The sequence below is a fragment of the Adiantum capillus-veneris genome, chromosome 24 (genome assembly GCF_014529385.1).
Source record: "Adiantum capillus-veneris isolate H3 chromosome 24, ASM1452938v2, whole genome shotgun sequence".
Classification (NCBI taxonomy): domain Eukaryota; kingdom Viridiplantae; phylum Streptophyta; class Polypodiopsida; order Polypodiales; family Pteridaceae; genus Adiantum; species Adiantum capillus-veneris.
Window position 1 is genome coordinate 6073753 of NC_140954.1, and position 18061 is coordinate 6091813.

The window sequence follows — 18061 nt, forward strand, 5'->3', positions numbered from 1 at the left end:
TTCATGGAAGTTGCTTAAGGGCTCTATGCTTGTTGCAAAATGGTCTAAAAGAGGTACTTTGCACTATCTTCTATGCAAAGCTTTGCCTGGCAAGTTTCTTGCTGTTGCTGAAGTTCGGAATTGTGGCATAAGAGACTTGGCCATATGAGCCAAAAGGGTATTGATGTGCTTTCCTCTCTGAAGAGGGTTGATGTAAAAGGCAAAAGCTTGCATTTTTTTGACGATTGTTTTTATGGAAAGCAAAAGAAATCTTCTTATTACTTTGGTGTCTCTCGCAAAGCTAATCCTCTTGATCTTATTCACTCCGATGTATCCACTATGCCTGTTAAGTCTTTTGGTGGTGCATTGTATTTTGTTACATTCATTGATCACTGTACTAGGAAAGGATGGGTGCATTTGTTGAAAAGTAAGAGTGGGACTTTTAATGCTTTTAAGAAGTTTCATGCTTTTGTCACTACGCAAAAGAGTACTAAGCTTTAATGTCTCAGATCTGATAATGGAGGAGAGTATGTATCTGCTGAATTTCAGCGTTTTTATAAAAATGGGCTTAAAAGGGAGTTGATCGCCCCTTATAATCTGTCTTCTAATGGTGTGGCTGAGAGGTATAATTGTACTTAATGCGAGAGAGTGCGTTGCATGTTGTCCTTCGCTAATCTTTCCCAAGAGTTTTGGGGGGAGGCATTGAAAACTGCAGTTCATATTTGCAATCACTCTCCTAATGGTACGCTGAAAAATGACATTCTAGAGAAGGTTTGGTCTGTCAAACGTGCCTCTTATGATCATTTGAGAGTATTCGGCTGCGAAGCTTTTGTTCATGTACGCAATGACTTGAGAACAAAGCTTGATATAAAGTCCATTAAGGGAGTCTTCCTAAGTTATGAGAAAGAAGGTGAAATGGGCTATAGAGTATGGTTACCACAATTTAGAAAGGTAATACGCAGCCGAGATGTAGTGTTCAATCAGGCAAAATTGCTTAAGAATGCTACAAAACCTGATGCTAACAAAAAAATAGTTAGATTTCAGCATTCCGTGCCACCCATTGATGTTGAAAAAGAGCCTCATGATGCATTACGCAGGTCAACTCGTTTGAGAAGGCAACCACAAAGATTTAACCCCTCTTTGGATCATGTAATGTTGACAGACGAGGGTGAACCTCTTACATATAAAGAGGCCAAATCATGTAAGTCAAGCAGTAAGTGGAAGCTTGCAATGCAAAAAGAAATGAAATCCTTGTATGCAAATGATACTTGGGATCTTGTGCCATTTCCTAAAGGGAGAAAGGCTCTTCCTAACAAATGGGTGTATAAGATTAAGATTGTGGATGAAAAACCCAAGTACAAGGCAAGATTGGTTGCAAAAAAGGATATGCACAGAAGAAGGAATTGATTTTCAAGAAATCTTTTCTCCTGTTGTAAAGCCTACAACTTTACGTGTCCTTTTTGCTCTCGTTGCGGTGCTTGATTTGGAATTGAATCAAATGGATGTAAAGACAACGTTTTTGCATGGTGACATTGAAGAGGACATATACATGACAACGTGAAGGTTTTGTAGTTCCTACATATGAGGAACTTGTATGCAAACTGGAAAGGGCTCTGTATGGTTTGAGACAATCATCACGACAGTGGTATAAGAAGCTTGACACTTTTATGCTTTCTCAAGGCTTTAAACGCAACCATACAAATCATTATTTGTATACGAAAAGGGATGAAGATGGTAGTCCCATCATTCTTGTTCTCTATGTTGATGACATGCAGCTTGCCGGGAAACATAAATTTAGTCTTGATGCTCTTAAACGTAAGCTAAATTCAGCATTTGCTATGAAGGATTTGGGTGATGCAGAGCATATTTTGGGCATGCATATTAAAGAGTTAGAAAGCTGAAATTGCTGTTTTTATCTCCAGAAAGGTACACTGCAAAAGTACTTGATAGATTTAATATGGCTGATGCTAAGCCTCTTGGAGTACCTTTACCTCCATACACTAAGTTTAGCAAAGCAGATTGCCCAAAGGATGAGGTGGCATTGAAAGCGATGAAGGGAATCCCTTATGAATCGCTTGTGGTTCTCTTATGTATGCTATGGTTGCCACTCGTCCCGACATTGCTTATGTAGTGGGAGTTGTTAGTCGATACATGTCGAATCCTGGCAAAGCGCATTGAGAAGTTGTCAAATGCATTTTGAGATATTTAAAAGGTACACAATCAAAGTGTATTTGTTATGGCAAAAGTGACTTAGAGTTGCAGGTATTTGTGATGCAGACATGGCAGGTGACATGGATATGAGGAAATCTACCAATGAATATGTATTTTCCATAACTGGTGGTACAGTCTCTTGGTGTTCTAGGTTGCAGAAAATTGTGGCATTGAGTACTATCGAGGCTGAATATATTTCAGCCACAGAGCTTCAAAGGATGCCATTTGGTTGGGCAGAATTGCAAAAGAACTTTGCATGCCTGCTCATACACCCGGGTTGGGTTGTGATAGCCAGAGTGCTGTCTATTTAGGCAAAATTGCCATGTTTCATGCGCGTACCAAACACATAGATGTGCGGTACCACTTCATATGACAGGTATTGAAGGATGGTCTAGTCACGTTGACTAAGATCCATACACAGGATAACTCTGCAGATGTTCTCACCAAGAGTCTTGCTAAGGCTCAACATGAGCATTGCATACAGCTGGTGGGAGTTTGTTAGCTTAAAGGCGTCATTTATGCCTTTAAGTGGGAGGTTGTTGGGTTAAAGGCATAAATGACCCCTTTTTGTACATTTTTATACTATGTCCAGGTTCAATATGAACCTGGACATATTTTTATAAAGTCACTTATAATAAAAGTGGGAAAACCCAAAACTCATTTATTGAGTTTTCCACAAAAAACGTGAGCTCTCTCTCTCTCTCTCTCCTTGCTTCGATCTCTAGCGCTAGCTCTTTGTTGCTTTCTGCCTCCTGCTTCTTGCCCCAATCCTGCACTACATTGCGACGCGCACCTATCGGTACCTTCTGCTTCGCGCTTTCACACATGCTTGCGCACGCTCTAGCTCCATAGCTACCCTCTTTTCTTCAACAGCTACACGTTGAGCTTTGCGTTCCCTCTCTAGAGCCATTCTTTCCCTTTCGACTGCGGCTTGTCGAGTTTCCTGCTCTAGCATCTTCTCCATCATGGACTTCATCAAAGTCTCCATAGAATCTGGTGCAATCTGTGGCATAGATGGGGACGAAGGAGGATCCGGAAGTGGTCCTCCTGGTGCAGGGACTTCTTCTCCAATTCCACTCTCATCACCTTCATGCAAAGTATCGATCTGCTTCCAGTGATGACCATGCACTGAGTACTTGGGGTAACTTGGATTCTTGGGGTACTTGGGTACTTGGATACTTGGATACTTTAGGTTCTTGGTGCTTGGGGTGTATATGGGTAGTTGAGTCTTGGCGTTCTTAGACTTGGTACTGCTTGCAATCTGTGCTCAAGAAGGCTTTTCTCCTAACGATGTTCAACTCCTTCCTTCGGGTGCACCCTTTGGTGGCCTTGCGCTTGCTTTTTTCCACCTCACGCCGATTGGCCTGCTGCAGTGTGCAAGGTTTTCTCTCAATGAATGGAAAGAGGAACAAGGGGAGACTGGAAAAGCCTTTCTTTTCTGGGTTGCCTGTTATTCTTCAAAAACACAGATTAGAGAGATCGACTTGCCAAGTGGTCTGGGTTGCGTGCAACCTCAAACAAGCAATTTTCTTTTTTCTATGGTTCTTTTATGGCTTCATGGCCCTTAAGACAAAGCAATAAAGCCCGGAGCCGGTGCGCGTTGGACTAAGGGTGGGAGTGGTTAGTAAGTCTAGGGCAGGGACACGAATATCCTTTGATTGAAAATCTTAAGAGAGGTTCTCTGGGTTCTTAAAACTTTCTTTTTAGAAACCGCACTGAACATTGCCAAAGAGCTCTGATACCAATGTAATGTGCAGCGGAAGTGATTGATGGTGACTGCTCAAGATGAATGTTTAGTGCGTACTCAAGGTTCCTTTAACTTCATGAGAGTTTCTTTACTTCATGAGAGATGTGCAAAGACTAGAGAGAAAAGAGAGAATGATATTGTGAATGAGCGTTGAGAGAGAGAGAGAGAGAGAGAGAGAGAGAGAGAGAGAGAGAGAGAGAGAGAGAGAGAGACTAACACCAAGTGGGGTCCCAAACTCCCCTCCAAGGGCCCCCCTCTCTATCGCTAGGGAGGTATTTGCTTTAGATTACACAAATGCTAATACAATGGTCTTAAATGTTGATGGGATCTTGCAGTAGATGCTTGGATCTATGAGGTTAAGGGCTGGAAATTGAAAACGCTAGGGCTGATCTGGCATGGTACGGCGATCTTACGATGAGACTAAGGCTGAAATTTGAAAACGCTGGGCTGATTTTACTACTAACGCTAGCGATGGATTGATGGTTGAAAAACGCTGAAGGTGTGCACCCTGTGCAGCCGGTACTTATACTGTAGGTACTAGATGTCTGGATAAGTGACCCCTAGGGTCTCTTATATAGGTGCAAAAGTCTGGGTCGAGCATTGTCAGATTTAGCCTTCATGACTTTATAAAATGATGCTAGAATGTCTCTTATTAATAAGTTGATGAACTACTAATAAGAGGTGCTTCGTATGTAGTTATTATCTAGGCTTGGTACTAATGGTGCTGTGTGGAACACTCCCTAGTCCCTACACCTAGCAGACACCGGTTGTGTTCATGTGCATCAGAGTTTATGTAACTACTCTAAAGTGCCTGAGCATGCACGTCTTGCGTATAGTCTCGTGCCTACACTCTCCAGTGCCTACACGTAACAGACACTGGTTTTGCTCATGTGCAATCAGAGGGTATGCAGCTACTCTAAAGTGCGGGGACATGCACGTCTTGCATACAGGCTCACAAGGGTGTCATAACACTTCCTAGGATGTCCTAAACCCTAGAAATAGGAGTTACAACTTGTCCACATGCACATAGGGTTAGATGTGCATGTGACACTTTGGCTATCCACATCCCATTTTTTTGTCCTTGTTTCTATGGTTTACTGTCCGAAGATTAGCCCTTTAATCCCAATGCCACTCACTTCTTCAATGGCTGGCTCCCTTGTTCAGTCTACTTTTTTGTGTCAAAGCTACGATTAGCCACATAGACCTGGTCAGTACAGATACAGATTATCATGTGTAAGCTCACGCTGATGTTTTGTAATGCCATTCACGTAGCATAAAGGCACTCTTTTGTTGACATAATGACTAGAAGGTATTGTGCGTCGCTGTTGTATGAGTGAGATTAACGTAGGAGGTATTCTGTGCCTACCAAGTTTCGTGGAAGTATTGCCCTTCTGTTTTCCCTTCCAGGTCTGGGAATCAAAGCGTGCCTGTGCATCAGTTTATCCGAGTGTTGAACAGGAAGGTCTCCTATGGTTTTGGCCAGACACAAGGCCAGAATCCAAGGACATTGCGAAAAGAAAGCTGCCTCCATCTATACCTGCCCTTGCAGATCCCAGCTTCAAGGATGAGCTTCATTCAAGAAATTTGCCTTATGGGTACATATGCACCGCCTTTATTTTTTTCATGCACAAACAGTTCTATTGGGTATGGGCTAATCATATCTGCATGTAAGTTGATGGCAAATTTTGTGTGGTTTGATTGGCTTTGAAATCTGGAACACCTGAGTAATCTCCTTTCTTTTTCTTGCAGTTATGAACAGCTGATTGAGAACCTTATGGATCCAGCCCATGTTCCGTTTGCACATCATGGACTGCAGGTATTCTTGACAGATGCCTCGACTTTGTTTCTGTTGTTTCGACTGTTATCGTTTTGCACCTTGTAACTACAGAAACATGAGACTAGTGGGCCAAGATTTATATTCGGTCAGAAAAGTATCACTGACCTACTATTTATATCCAAGTTCTGGTGTAGTATGCTCTCATGATTAGGCAAAGTGGCCAATTGCAATCCAGACTTATGATTATTTGCTCGGTATAGTAGTCTCTTTCTGTTATGTTTTTCACATAGTGAAAGACAATGCATGGCCTTGTTTTAACATAAACCCCAACACTTTACAACCATACAGTTTGCGTGGGCCTCTCTATTACAAACTCCAAATTTGTCTGGTGTAAAAAGCATGTTTTGTGGTGCCAAAAGAAGAGAGAAGTGGTATGCCTTGCAATCACGTTGAAGAATCCCTTCTGAGTAGTTGCGATAATAAGCCAAGTAGTAGGTCCCCATGATTTTTGAAAAATGAGAAATCGTTCATTAAGTGAGGAGCGATTATGTCATAGCCTTAAGAGGGAAATTGAAGGGAAGGGAGAGTGAATTGCTAGTAGTAGCTATACACACTTTCCAAGATATTCCTGTGCTCTCTCTCTCTCTCTCTTGAAGGGAAGGGAGAGTGAAGTGCTAGTAGTAGCTACACACACTTTCCAAGATATTCCTGTGCTCTCTCTCTCTCTCTCTCTCTCTCTCTCTCTCTCTCTCTCTCTCTCTCTCTCTTTAAGGTCTCTTGGGCATAGTTACTTGGAACGGGATTTCGGAATAGGGAACGGGGAATGGCAACGGGCATGAAACGCCATTCCATGTTATGAACTCTCATGCTTGAAACACGGAACAGGAAGTTGGAATGGGAACGGGGAACGGAGACCTGAAAATGACCATTCCCTTTTACTATGCTCTTGGGATAGTTTCCTACGACGTTAAAACAATTTTCTTCTTCTCTCTCTCTCTCTCTCTCTCTCTCTCTCTCTCTCTCTCTCTACTTCCCCCACTATGCACCTCATTAGCCCTCATGTGATTGTACTCCTCCCCATGTGTTTTGAGCTGATGTATTATGTGATGAGGATGTTGATGATGATGAGGATGTAGGTTAGGCTTACATAGCTACCCACTCTGTGTACCCTCATTTATTTTTATGTTCCCTTGACACTGTACTAGAGTCTCACATGGACGTAACCTTTTGGTCTCATAGGTCATTTTGGCCTTTTGAAGACATTAATATAACGTTTCATTTTATTCCATCTCTCTCTCTCTCTCTCTCTCTCTCTCTCTCTCTCTCTCTCTCTCTCTCTCTCACGGCAAAGCATTTGACATGGTACCGAGAGCTCGATTGATGCGCAAACTGTAGGAGATGGGGGTTCCCATAGTGTTGATTTGGGGGATTATGGCTCTATACAGATCAGTGATGGGATATGTATGCACACCGGAGGGGATATCTGATTTAGTTCACTCCACCATTGGGGTGAAACAAGGTTGCCCATTGTCTCCTACTCTATTCGCTATGTATGTTGATGAGGTGTCTGATTACATTGACAGAGAGGGTGATAGAGGTGCCCTGCTGGCAGGGACGTGGATCCCATTGTTGTTATATGCTGATGATATTGTGTTAATCTCGGACTCACCAGAGGGTATGCAACGACAGTTGGATATAGAAAGCCATCTTCGTGCCCAACTCCTGTGGCGGCTCTATCCATGTCCTCCTGGTATCGAGCTGGATCAGGTCCTGACAAATGAGTCTAGAAATCTCCACCTGTGTAAGAGACATCGAGGGTGTCTGAAGAGAGTACTGGAAAGGGGGCAGCCTTTCCATGGTGAAGCATGCATCTGAAACCATGATGTCATCTGTGCATACCAGCATGAAGTGTCCCCCTGAAGAGTTGACTGTTTGGAAGACTCAAGGGCCAGTCTAGCATATCTATCTCTAGTAGTATCTCACAAGCTGTGCACAAGTATGCGAGGGCCACTACTCCAGGATCTTCGCCGATACGGACGGTACCAGCAAGGATCCTCTTGCTTGGTATGACAAACACGTGCGCATTTGGCCTGGTATGCCTGAAGTATGTGACCCGTTGAATTGGTACGAAGTGCGGGAGGCCTGTCGGCGATTGAAGAGACACAAGGCAGCTGGAGGTGACGGGGTTACCACCCGAATTCTTTAAGCTGCTTGTGAAAGATAAGGAGCTTAGGTCGGATCCGCGTAAGCCACGATCGGAGATGGGCAAGGCTTACTTGCACATGATTGAGGGCATTTACGATACCGGAGACATCCCGGCCGGCGCTAGCGATGCAGTGATTGTGTCAATTCCCAAGAATGGCGATTTGACCAACACTGATAACTACCACGGGATCGCGTTAATCTCCGTTGCCATAAAAGTCCTCACTATGGTCGTGATTAGGCGGATCACTAAGCTACTTGAAAAGAGAAATTTCTTCAATCGCAGCCACGCAGGCTTCCGTACTAGTGAGGAATGCATAGGGCAAGTCGCTTGTTTGAAAGAGATCGTGAAACTCCGTCACAAAGATGGGAAACCAACTTATGCGGCCTACATTGATTTCAAGAAGGCATACGACACAATACCGCACGAGGCGTTGTTCCTAAAGCTCGCTGCGGCTGGCCTGCAAGGTCGAGCACTTAGATTCTTCCAAGCGCTCTACAGGTCCACCTCTGTTAAAGTCCGACATATGGATCAACTGTCGGATTCGATTCCGGTGCAGCGGGGAGAGTCCGCCAAGGATGCCCGGGATCGCCCTGTCTATTCAATATATACATCAATGATATTTTAGACGCAGATGGGGAAACATGGGGCTTGAAAGTACCTAACCTCCTCAAGAGAATAAAAGGACTCCTTTTTGCCGACGACCTGGTTCTACTTGCTGACTCTTCTGAAAGCCTACAAACGAGCCTTGACAAGGTAAGTGAATGGGCAAAGACCTGGGGCATGACCTTTGGAATTGACAAATGCATGGTCACGGTATTCCACGGCGACCTACAAGATCTCTCTATGAGGATCTTTACTTTGGGTGGTGAGATGGTTGAAGTAGGACCTAGGTGAAACGTACAGATACCTTGGCATCGATGTTGACTCGACCTTTTCCATTGAACATATTGTCAAAGAGCGAGCGGACAAGGGGAGGAAAAGTCTCTTCGCATGTCAACACCTACTGGCGAACCGAGCCATCCCTATCTGGTCTCGACTGACTGTTTTTAAGGCGTGCGTGTATCCAGTGATTTGTTATGGTGCGGAAATTATGGGGGCCCACGACCAGCGTGTCCTTCACTCTCTGCAGCGCCTCGTCGCCACCATGATGCGAATGTTACTCGGAAAGGGAGCAAGGTCAACCTTTGTAGGGACGGCAACTCTCCATCACGAGTTTAACATACCACCCGTACCTGCCTTTTGTGGGGGACAACGAGCACGGGCTTTTGACAAGTACCGCTTGGTTTCATCTACTTGGATAGGCTCCTTGGTAAACAAGAAGCCTAAGAACCAACCGTTCAAGAAGTGGACTTGGACGACAAGAACCGAGAATTGGATGAATAAATATATCCCAGCGGCTGACTTCAGCTTAGTACGCTACCACGCATGGGACAAGTGGGACGAGAGGCATTCGTGCCTGGCGTTGGAGCCCTATAAGGAGGCCGGCTATGAACAAACACGTGGATACCTACTGCAGCTCAATAGGAGCACTGTAGTCAATAGAAAGGAGGAGAGAATGCTGGCTCTCGCGAGAGTGGTGGGCTCAAACTGGCTGATAGTTTTAAGCGCGGACACGGCATTTGCACGTTGTGCTCCCAGTTAGAGGGTCGTTCGCTTTCGCATTTGCAGATGAGGTGTCCGGCGGCAGATGATTCTAGGGGGAGGTGGCTAGACCGATTCAACTCCACCTTCAACGCACTCGACCCTTCGTTGGACCCTGAAGAAAGGACCGTTATCCTCCTTGGTGGGGAGGCTCGTGGGAAGCGGTTGCCCTTCTGGGTACGCCGTGATCCGCACTTGAGGGACGGAACTGCAGGGCACGTGCCTGTGGCGAAGTTCCTCGGTGAAGTTGTACCCCGGTATTTAGGTGCTTTGCATAGGCGGATGGGGAGATAATGCTCCCCTTCCTATGCCGTTATTTGAATCCGATCCCTTACGGGGGAAATGACGTAATTCTCTCCAAGCGAAGCCAGATGAGCTACGAGAGCACCCAGCTGCCATTCCCTCCCGGGGGGGTCAACTTCACCTAAAAGGGGTTGGGAAATGCATAATGGGAGACATTACCAGCCTCAGCGGACGCCACCTGTGAGCCGACGCCCTTCCAAGCGGGTATGGCATTTCCTAGGGGAAAACCGTCAGGTTTCAAAGGCAGTTTAGTGGGGTGAGCGATAAGTTACCTGGAGGAGGCAACTCCAAAGGGAAGACCGAAGCAAGTCCCGCAGTACCTGGGCCTCTGAACAGAGGTACTTGGTCGCTGTCACGCCCACCGAAATGGGTCTCTCAAGGGAAAAGTCATCGCCCTAAGAGTGTAGATAATTCTGGCCTCCCGAGTCCAGAGGAAACTAGTGACAAAAGCGTCTGCCTTCGGTTTCTCGGGGCATAGTCCTGGTCGTTCTGCTTGTCCACTTTTATGGTGGATAAGGGGAGCGGCCGGGCTTGCCCCGCCCGACTCCGAAAACAAAACAAAAAAAAGGAGATTGATCTGGTAAGCGCGTCAATCTCCATAGGAGGGGCAGCTAGCTCTGCTCAAATGATAGCGTGGGGTATGAAGGCCTTGGCTCTGATCAGTCGAGAGACCATAGATACCAAGGGCCTCTCCATACGTCTCCAACCATCTTGGCCTACAGAAGGTCCCCATATCTGCACCGCATACAACATAGCTGAGGCTACCAAAGTATCAAAGAGCCATAACTTTGTCCGAATAGAGAGCATCTTCTCCACCTCACAAGAGATGGGTTTGTGATTCAACCCAGCTACATGGATACACATATGTCTCATGGTTTGCGGTGTGCCATTGGTCAGATACGCACATCCTCACATTAGCTGGAGATTAAGATTGTTAGATTCAGAGAGATACCAGCAGACAGCAGGATATGCCCCTTATGCCAGCTAGAGCCAGAGACAGAGCTACACTACATATGTCATTGCACAGTGTACTATGAGATTCTGGGCCGTTTCCACTACTTATTTAGAGAGGTTTCGGTCCTTTCTCTAGGGTCATGAGTTATGAGGATTAGAGATGTGTTGGGCTATATCTACTTGAGTTACACAGATATAGAGACACTTTATTGGGGAGAGCTAGAGAGAGACAGTCCCAGAGACAGATTACAGATTTCTTTTCACTAGATATGGGACACCGAGAGGAGCATCCATCATTGCAGAGCTCGGCCCACACTCATCTGACCACTACCGGCCATAGTTACCGGGGAACGCCCCCTAGCCCCCGTTCTGGCGTTCCGGGGGGCAGTTCCCTTCCCGAACGTTCCGGAACGTCCCGGAATGTCTGACATTCCGGGTGGCCAATGCAAACCGGAACGGCCGTTCCGGAACGTTCCGAAACGCCCCCGGACCGTTCCGGAATGCCCTTGGAACGGCCAATGGCTACAAACAAATTTGGCAAAAATTGAAAAAATTGAAGTAAATGTTTGGGCTTCTTTTGAAAGTGTGCAAGGCCTCAAGGACTCATAAAATGCACCCCCCTTCCCCTTTCTCTTCACAAGCTAATCCTCAAGGCTCAAGATCTCTCCCTCTCACTCTCAAGATCTCTCCCTCTCAAGACTCACTCTCTCAAGGCTCAAGGCTTCAAGCCTTCAAGCTCTCTTCCTCTCCCTCCCACTCTCTCAAATCTCTCTCTCTCTCTCTCTCTCTCTCTCTCTCTTCATCTAGTCATAGCAAGGTTGAATGGTCTTCAAAACGAGTTTTTTGTGAGTATTAGAGTCAAAGCACTCTAATACTCCTTGTATTTAAACACAAGGAGCTAAAAATTGCACTATTTGGGTGTTTTTTATACCTCCCGTTCCGCAACGTTCCCGTTCCGGACCCCTAGCCGTTCCCCCGTTCCGCGGGGATCCCGTTGCCGTTCCCGTTCCGCGTTTCGGGTAACTATGCTATCGGCACTTTCATCGACCGAGCACTGGAGCTAGGGAAATCCGGACGGCCATGATTGAGGAGAGGGGCTACACAACATTGACGGAGGCTACAACAAAGGATTCGAGCCATACTCTCTCAACATCCAGAGTGCAGATGAGGATGGATTCTATTAGTAGTAGTATTTTGTTCTAGTTTTTTTGTACCCAAACATGGTACCAGATTCACAATTTTGTAACAATTTGGTCTCATAGGTCATTTTGGCCTTTTGAAGACGTTAATATAACATTTCATTTCATTTGATTTCTCTCTCTCTCTCTCTCTCTCTCTCTCTCTCTCTCTCTCTCTCTCTCTCTCTCTCTCTCTCTCTCTCTCTCTCTCTCTCTCTCTCTCTCTCTCTCTGGAGATTCGTAGACACAGAGAGGAGCTCTTGAAGAGGGACACAATGAGAGAGATCCAACGACAATGGTAGATTTTCGATTTCTTTCAGTCATAGACAAAGGAGTTCGAGCAGTCCCCACATCATAGCAGCACCAAAGGCATACTGCTTGATCGGGCGATAGAGTTGGGGCGGTCCCATCGTCCACGGATGAGGGAGCCCTCTCGACATCGACGCAGATTGTGACAAAGGATCCATACCATACTGGCGTGACATAGGAGCCGTGAGTTTTTGGGCTTTCCCACTTTTATTATAAGTGACTTTAAAAAATGTGTCCAGGTTCAATGTGAACCAGGACAAAATATAAAAATATACAATAGAGGTCATTTGGGCCTTTAACCCAACAACCTCTCACTTAAAGGCATAAATGACACCTTTAAGTCAACCAACTCCCACCAGCTGTATGCAATGAGAATGTTGAGCATTAGCAAGACTCTTGGTGAGAACATCTGCATGGTGATCCTGTGTATGGATCTTAGTCAAGGTGACTAGACTATCCTCCACTACTTGACGTATGAAGTGGTATCGCACATCTATGTGTTTGGTACGCGTATGAAACATGGCATTTTTGGCTAAGTAGACAACACTTTGGCTATCACAACCCAACACGGGTGTATGAGCAGGCATGCCAAGTTCTTTTGCAAGTCTGCCCAACCAAATGGCTTCCTTTGAAGCCTCTGTGGCTGAAATATATTCAGCCTCAGTAGTACTCAATGCCACAATTTTTTGCAACCTAGAACACCAAGAGACTGTATCACCAGCAATGGCAAATACATATTCATTGGTATATTTCCTGGTATCCATGTCACCTGCCATGTCTACATCACAATCTCCCTGCAACTCTAAGTCACTTTTGCCATAACAAATACACTTTGATTGTGTACCTTTTAAATATCTCAAAATGCATTTGACAACTTCCCAATGCGCTTTGCCAGGATTCGACATGTATCGACTAACAACTCTCACTGCATAAGCAATGTCGGGACGAGTGGGAACCATAGCATACATACAAGAACCACAAGCTAATGCATAAGGGATTCCCTTCATTGCTTTCAATGCCACCTCATCCTTTGGGAAATCTGCTTTGCTAAGCTTAGTGTATGGAGGTAAAGGTACTCCAAGAGGCTTAGCATTAGCCATAATAAATCTGTCAATTACTTTTGCAATGTACCTTTCTTGAGATAAAAACAGCAATTTCAGCTTTCTATCTCTTTTAATACGCATGCCCAAAATATGCTCTGCATCACCGAAATCCTTCATAGCAAATGCTGAATTTAGCTTACGTTTCAGAGCATCAAGACTAATCTTATGCTTCTCGGCAAGCAGCATGTCATCAACATAGAGAACAAGTATGATGGGACTACCATCTTCATCCCTTTTCGTATACAAACAATGATCTGTATGGTTGCGTTTAAAGCCTTAAGAAAGCATAAAAGTGTCAAACTTCTTATACCACTGTCGTGATGATTGTCTCAAACCATACAGAGCCCTTTTCAGTTTGCATACAAGTTCCTCATGTGTAGGAACTACAAAACCTTTAGGTTGTTTCATGTATATGTCCTCTTCAATGTCACCATGCAAAAACGTTGTCTTTACATCCATTTCCGAGAGTAAAAAGGACACGTAAAGTTGTAGGCTTTACAACAAGAGAAATGATTTCTTGAAAATCAATTCCTTCTTTCTGTGCATATCCTTTTGCAACCAATCTTGCCTTGTACTTGGGTTTTTTATCCACAATTTTAATCTTGTACACCCATTTGTTAGGAAGAGCCTTTCTCCCTTTAGGCAATGGCACAAGATCCCAAGTATCATTTGCATACAAGGATTTCATTTCCTCTTGCATTGCAAGCTCCCACTTACTGCTTGACTTACATGATTTGGCCTCTTTATATGTAAGAGGTTCACCCTCGTCTGTCAACATTACATGATCCAAAGAGGGGTGAAATCTCTGTGGTTGCCTTCTCAAACGAGTTGACCTGCATACCTAATGATCTACATTCTCAAGCAACGGTTCTACATCATAAGGCAACTCATTTTTAGCTCTGTCATGCTGCTGAAAATCATTTTCAGCCAATTCAGGTGGCTGTCCATCTTCATTAGGAGCATCAATATCATGTCCTACCTCTTCTAGCTCAAGGTTAACTGGCTGATTATCAATTTCAGCTTGCTATAATGCATCATGAGGCTTTTTTTCAACATCAATGGGTGGCACGGAAGACTGAAAGCTAACTGTTTTTTTGTCAGCATTAGATTTGTAGCATTCTTAAGCAATTTTGCATCATTGAACACTACATCTCGGCTACGTATTACCTTTCTAAATTGTGGTGACCACACTCTATAGCCCATTTCACCTTCTTCCCCATAACCTAAGAAGACTCCCTTAATGGACTTCATATCAAGCTTTGTTCTCAAGTCATTGCATACATGAACGAAAGCTTCGCAGCCAAATACTCTCAAATGATCATAAGAGGCAGGTTTGCCAGACCAAACCTCCTCTGGAATGTCATTTTTCAACATAGTATTAGGAGAGCGATTGCAAATGTAAACTGCAGTTTTCAATGCCTCCCCCGAAAACTCTTGGGAAAGATTAGCGGTGGACAACATGCAAGCATGAAACTTCTTAAAAGTATTAAAAGTCTCACTTTTACTTTTCAACAAATGCACCCATCCTTTCCTAGTACAATCATCAATGAATGTAGCAAAATACAATGCACCACCAAAAGACTTAACAGACATAGTGCATACATCGGAGTGTATTAATAAGATCAAGAGGATTAGCTTTGCGAGAGACACCAGAGTAATAAAAAGATTTCTTTTGCTTTCCATAAAGACAGTCGTTACAAAAATCCAAGTTTTTACCTTTTACATCAACCCTCTTCAAAGAGGAAAGCACATCACTACCCTTTTTCATACGGCCAAGTCCTTACACTACAATTTCGTGTGTGAAGCAACTTCAGCAACATCAAGAAACTTGCCAGGCATAGCTTTGCATCGAAGATAGTACAAAGTACCTCTTCTAGACCCTTTTGCAACAAACATAGAGCCCTTGAGCAACTTCAATGAACCCCTAGTAAAGATGGTAGTATAACCATGGACATCTAACTGGCCAACAGATAGCAAACTTTTCTTAATGCCTGGTACAAACTTGACATCATTCAACACAAGCTCTTGACCATTGTTAAGAGCCAAACGCATAGTATCCATTCCCTCAATATTGCAAGCAAAATTATCACCAAGGTACACCTTGCCATAATTGCGTGCAATATATGTAGCAAAACACTCAAAAGATGGAGTCACATGGAATGAAGCACCATAATCCACTATCCATGACTGGTATAGGCCATCATTAGCACTAAGCAATGCATCAATGACATTTTTCTATGAGATAAGCATGTCTTCTGCATTAGCTATCACCAAATCTGAGGGGCATGAAGCCGCAACCAAAATTTCCTCAACGTCTGACAACTCCTCAACGACCACACTAGAGGATATATTTGCATTCTCAGCATCCCTGGAGGAATCACCTGTTGTATTTTCCTCTTTCTTCTCATCTTTCTTCTTCTTATCTTGCGTTTCCTTCTTCCTTTCTTGTTCTTTCTTGAAATACCTGCAAATCGGGTTTCTTGTGACCCTTTCTGCCACATTGATAACAAGTGACATCCTTATCCTTTGTCTTGCTCTTACTTCTATTTTGAGTCCTGCTGGCCGCATCACGCTTTTGATTTCTACCTCTTGCAGTGTAGGCAGAACTGCCACCTTCCCCACTGGACTTGCATCTAATCTCTTCATTGAGAATAAACCCTCTCACACTGTCTAATCCCTCTCATTGAGAATATACCTGGTTCACAAGCGTGGGACTGTTACTCAAAGAGACAACGAAGGTTTCCCAAGTATTTGGCAATGTCATAAGCAAGAAAATAGCTTTCAACTTATCATCGAATTGCTGAAGCCCCACTATCCTGCAACTGACTCAACACACCTGTAAAAGCACTCAAATGCTCAGAGGCTGACTTGGAGTCATCAAGCTGCATATTCACCAACTTTCGCATCAAATGCACTTGGTTCACAGGCGTGGTGTCCTCATAATTGGTCTTTAGCTTTTGCCATATTGCATAAGCAGAGTCCAAACGCTTGATGTCCGTCAAAATGTCATCATTGATAGCCATTTTGATGTAGGCCATAGCCTTCTTATTTAACCTGGTCCACTCTTTGTCAGACAAACCTTGTGGTTTATTCTGTTCCAATGCATCTTCACAATCCTTTAAGAAAAGGATACCTTGCATGCGTTCTTGCCAAAGATCGAAGCCTTGACCATCGAACGGTTTGATTTTCATCAAACTTTTAGTGTCAGATGCGAAAGAGGAAGAAGCCATCTTAATTCAACCACAAGTGTGTATACAAGAGAGATGCAATAGGCTGAAAATTACAGCAAATAGTAACAACCACAAGACTTTGCATACAAAGAGCCACAGTTTGTTTACATGAAACAGTCCAAATCTGAAATTTCAGCTGAAATGTGCAATTTCAAGCACCTGTACTCAGCTTTTTACCCAATTTGTCACGACAAACATCAATACATGTGATCCCACAACTTTGGTACACCTACGTATTGCGGTTTTGACCTGTAATAAACTGTAAATCACTTGTTTTGACCTAAAAACAGTCTGTTTTGGGTTGTTTTGACAGTTGTGGTGACCTTTTCGACCCCGGCAGCAATGGGCTTCGCAATGGAAGCGAAAATTGTTGCGGGAGAGTAAATTTAACTTACTGTCCAGCAAACCCAACAGGGCTATTTTGAAACCCTAGGACTCTGATACCAGTTGAAAGCGTGAAGCAGAGGGTACCGGTAGGTGCACGTCGTGATGTAGTGCAGGATTGGGGCAAGAAGCAGGAGGTAAGAGTGCACAGAGAGCTAGTGCTAGAGATCGAAGCAGAGAGAGAGAGAGCTTGTACAATTTGGGAAAAACTTACTAGTGAGTTTTTTGGGCTTTCCCACTTTTTTTATAAGTGACTTTAAAAAATTTGTCCAAGTTCAATGTGAACCTGGACAAAGTATAAAAATATACAATAGAGGTCATTTAGGGCCTTTAACCCAACAAAGAATATAAACGAGACATGATTATTGACTCGAATCATCTTCGGATGGTCAAGGCAAAAACTTTGGATACATATTGTGAGAGATTTTGCGATGTTTTTCTACCTGTTTCATCCTTTAAGAAGATCAGTTTCAAGTAGCAAATTGAGCGATTCTAATGTGGACTGCCTAAAGAGATACGAGACTATTGCTTGTTATAGAAATTTGAGTCCATACAGCTGTTGATGGGACATGTTAAGCACGGCTTTGCTATGCATTCGTATAACTTGACTTATCGAACAAATGAACCTTCAACAAGTTATAACAAAAGTAGACTACAGAAAGATACATGACCTCGATTGACAAAAGAACAAAAAGACGAATATCTCAAAATGAAAAAGTGTTTTGAATGTGGGGAACCAGGACATATATTTGCACGGTGCCCTAAAACGACACAAGAATGAGAATCACTGATAGTCTGAAATTAGAACGGGGCGAGGAGATACTCATTTTGGCACAAATACTAGATAGAAAATTATTGATGAAGTGTCAATATTTTGCTTTGTGAATTTAGGAATGACTAATCTTTAGGACTTTTTTTTGAAGATGACTTTGATTTACGTATGAAACTAATGTTTTATGGAAGACCTTGCTATTTGTGCACAAATAACAAGTGGAAATTGAGAATGAGATGACGAATTCGGGGTAATGACAACTCCAGA

The 18061-nt window shown here is 43.8% G+C and overlaps 1 protein-coding gene across 1 annotated transcript in view; it reads left to right on the top strand.

Moving 5' to 3' along the window:
- The window catches only part of LOC147425874 (protochlorophyllide-dependent translocon component 52, chloroplastic-like), a 103720-nt gene that overhangs the window by 75278 nt on the left and 10381 nt on the right, over window positions 1–18061 (top strand). Inside the window, exons 2-3 of the mRNA XM_086498365.1 lie at window positions 5345–5532; window positions 5687–5753. Of these exons, the coding sequence (XP_086354491.1) occupies window positions 5345–5532; window positions 5687–5753 (255 nt within the window). The remainder of the gene's footprint in view (window positions 1–5344; window positions 5533–5686; window positions 5754–18061) is intronic.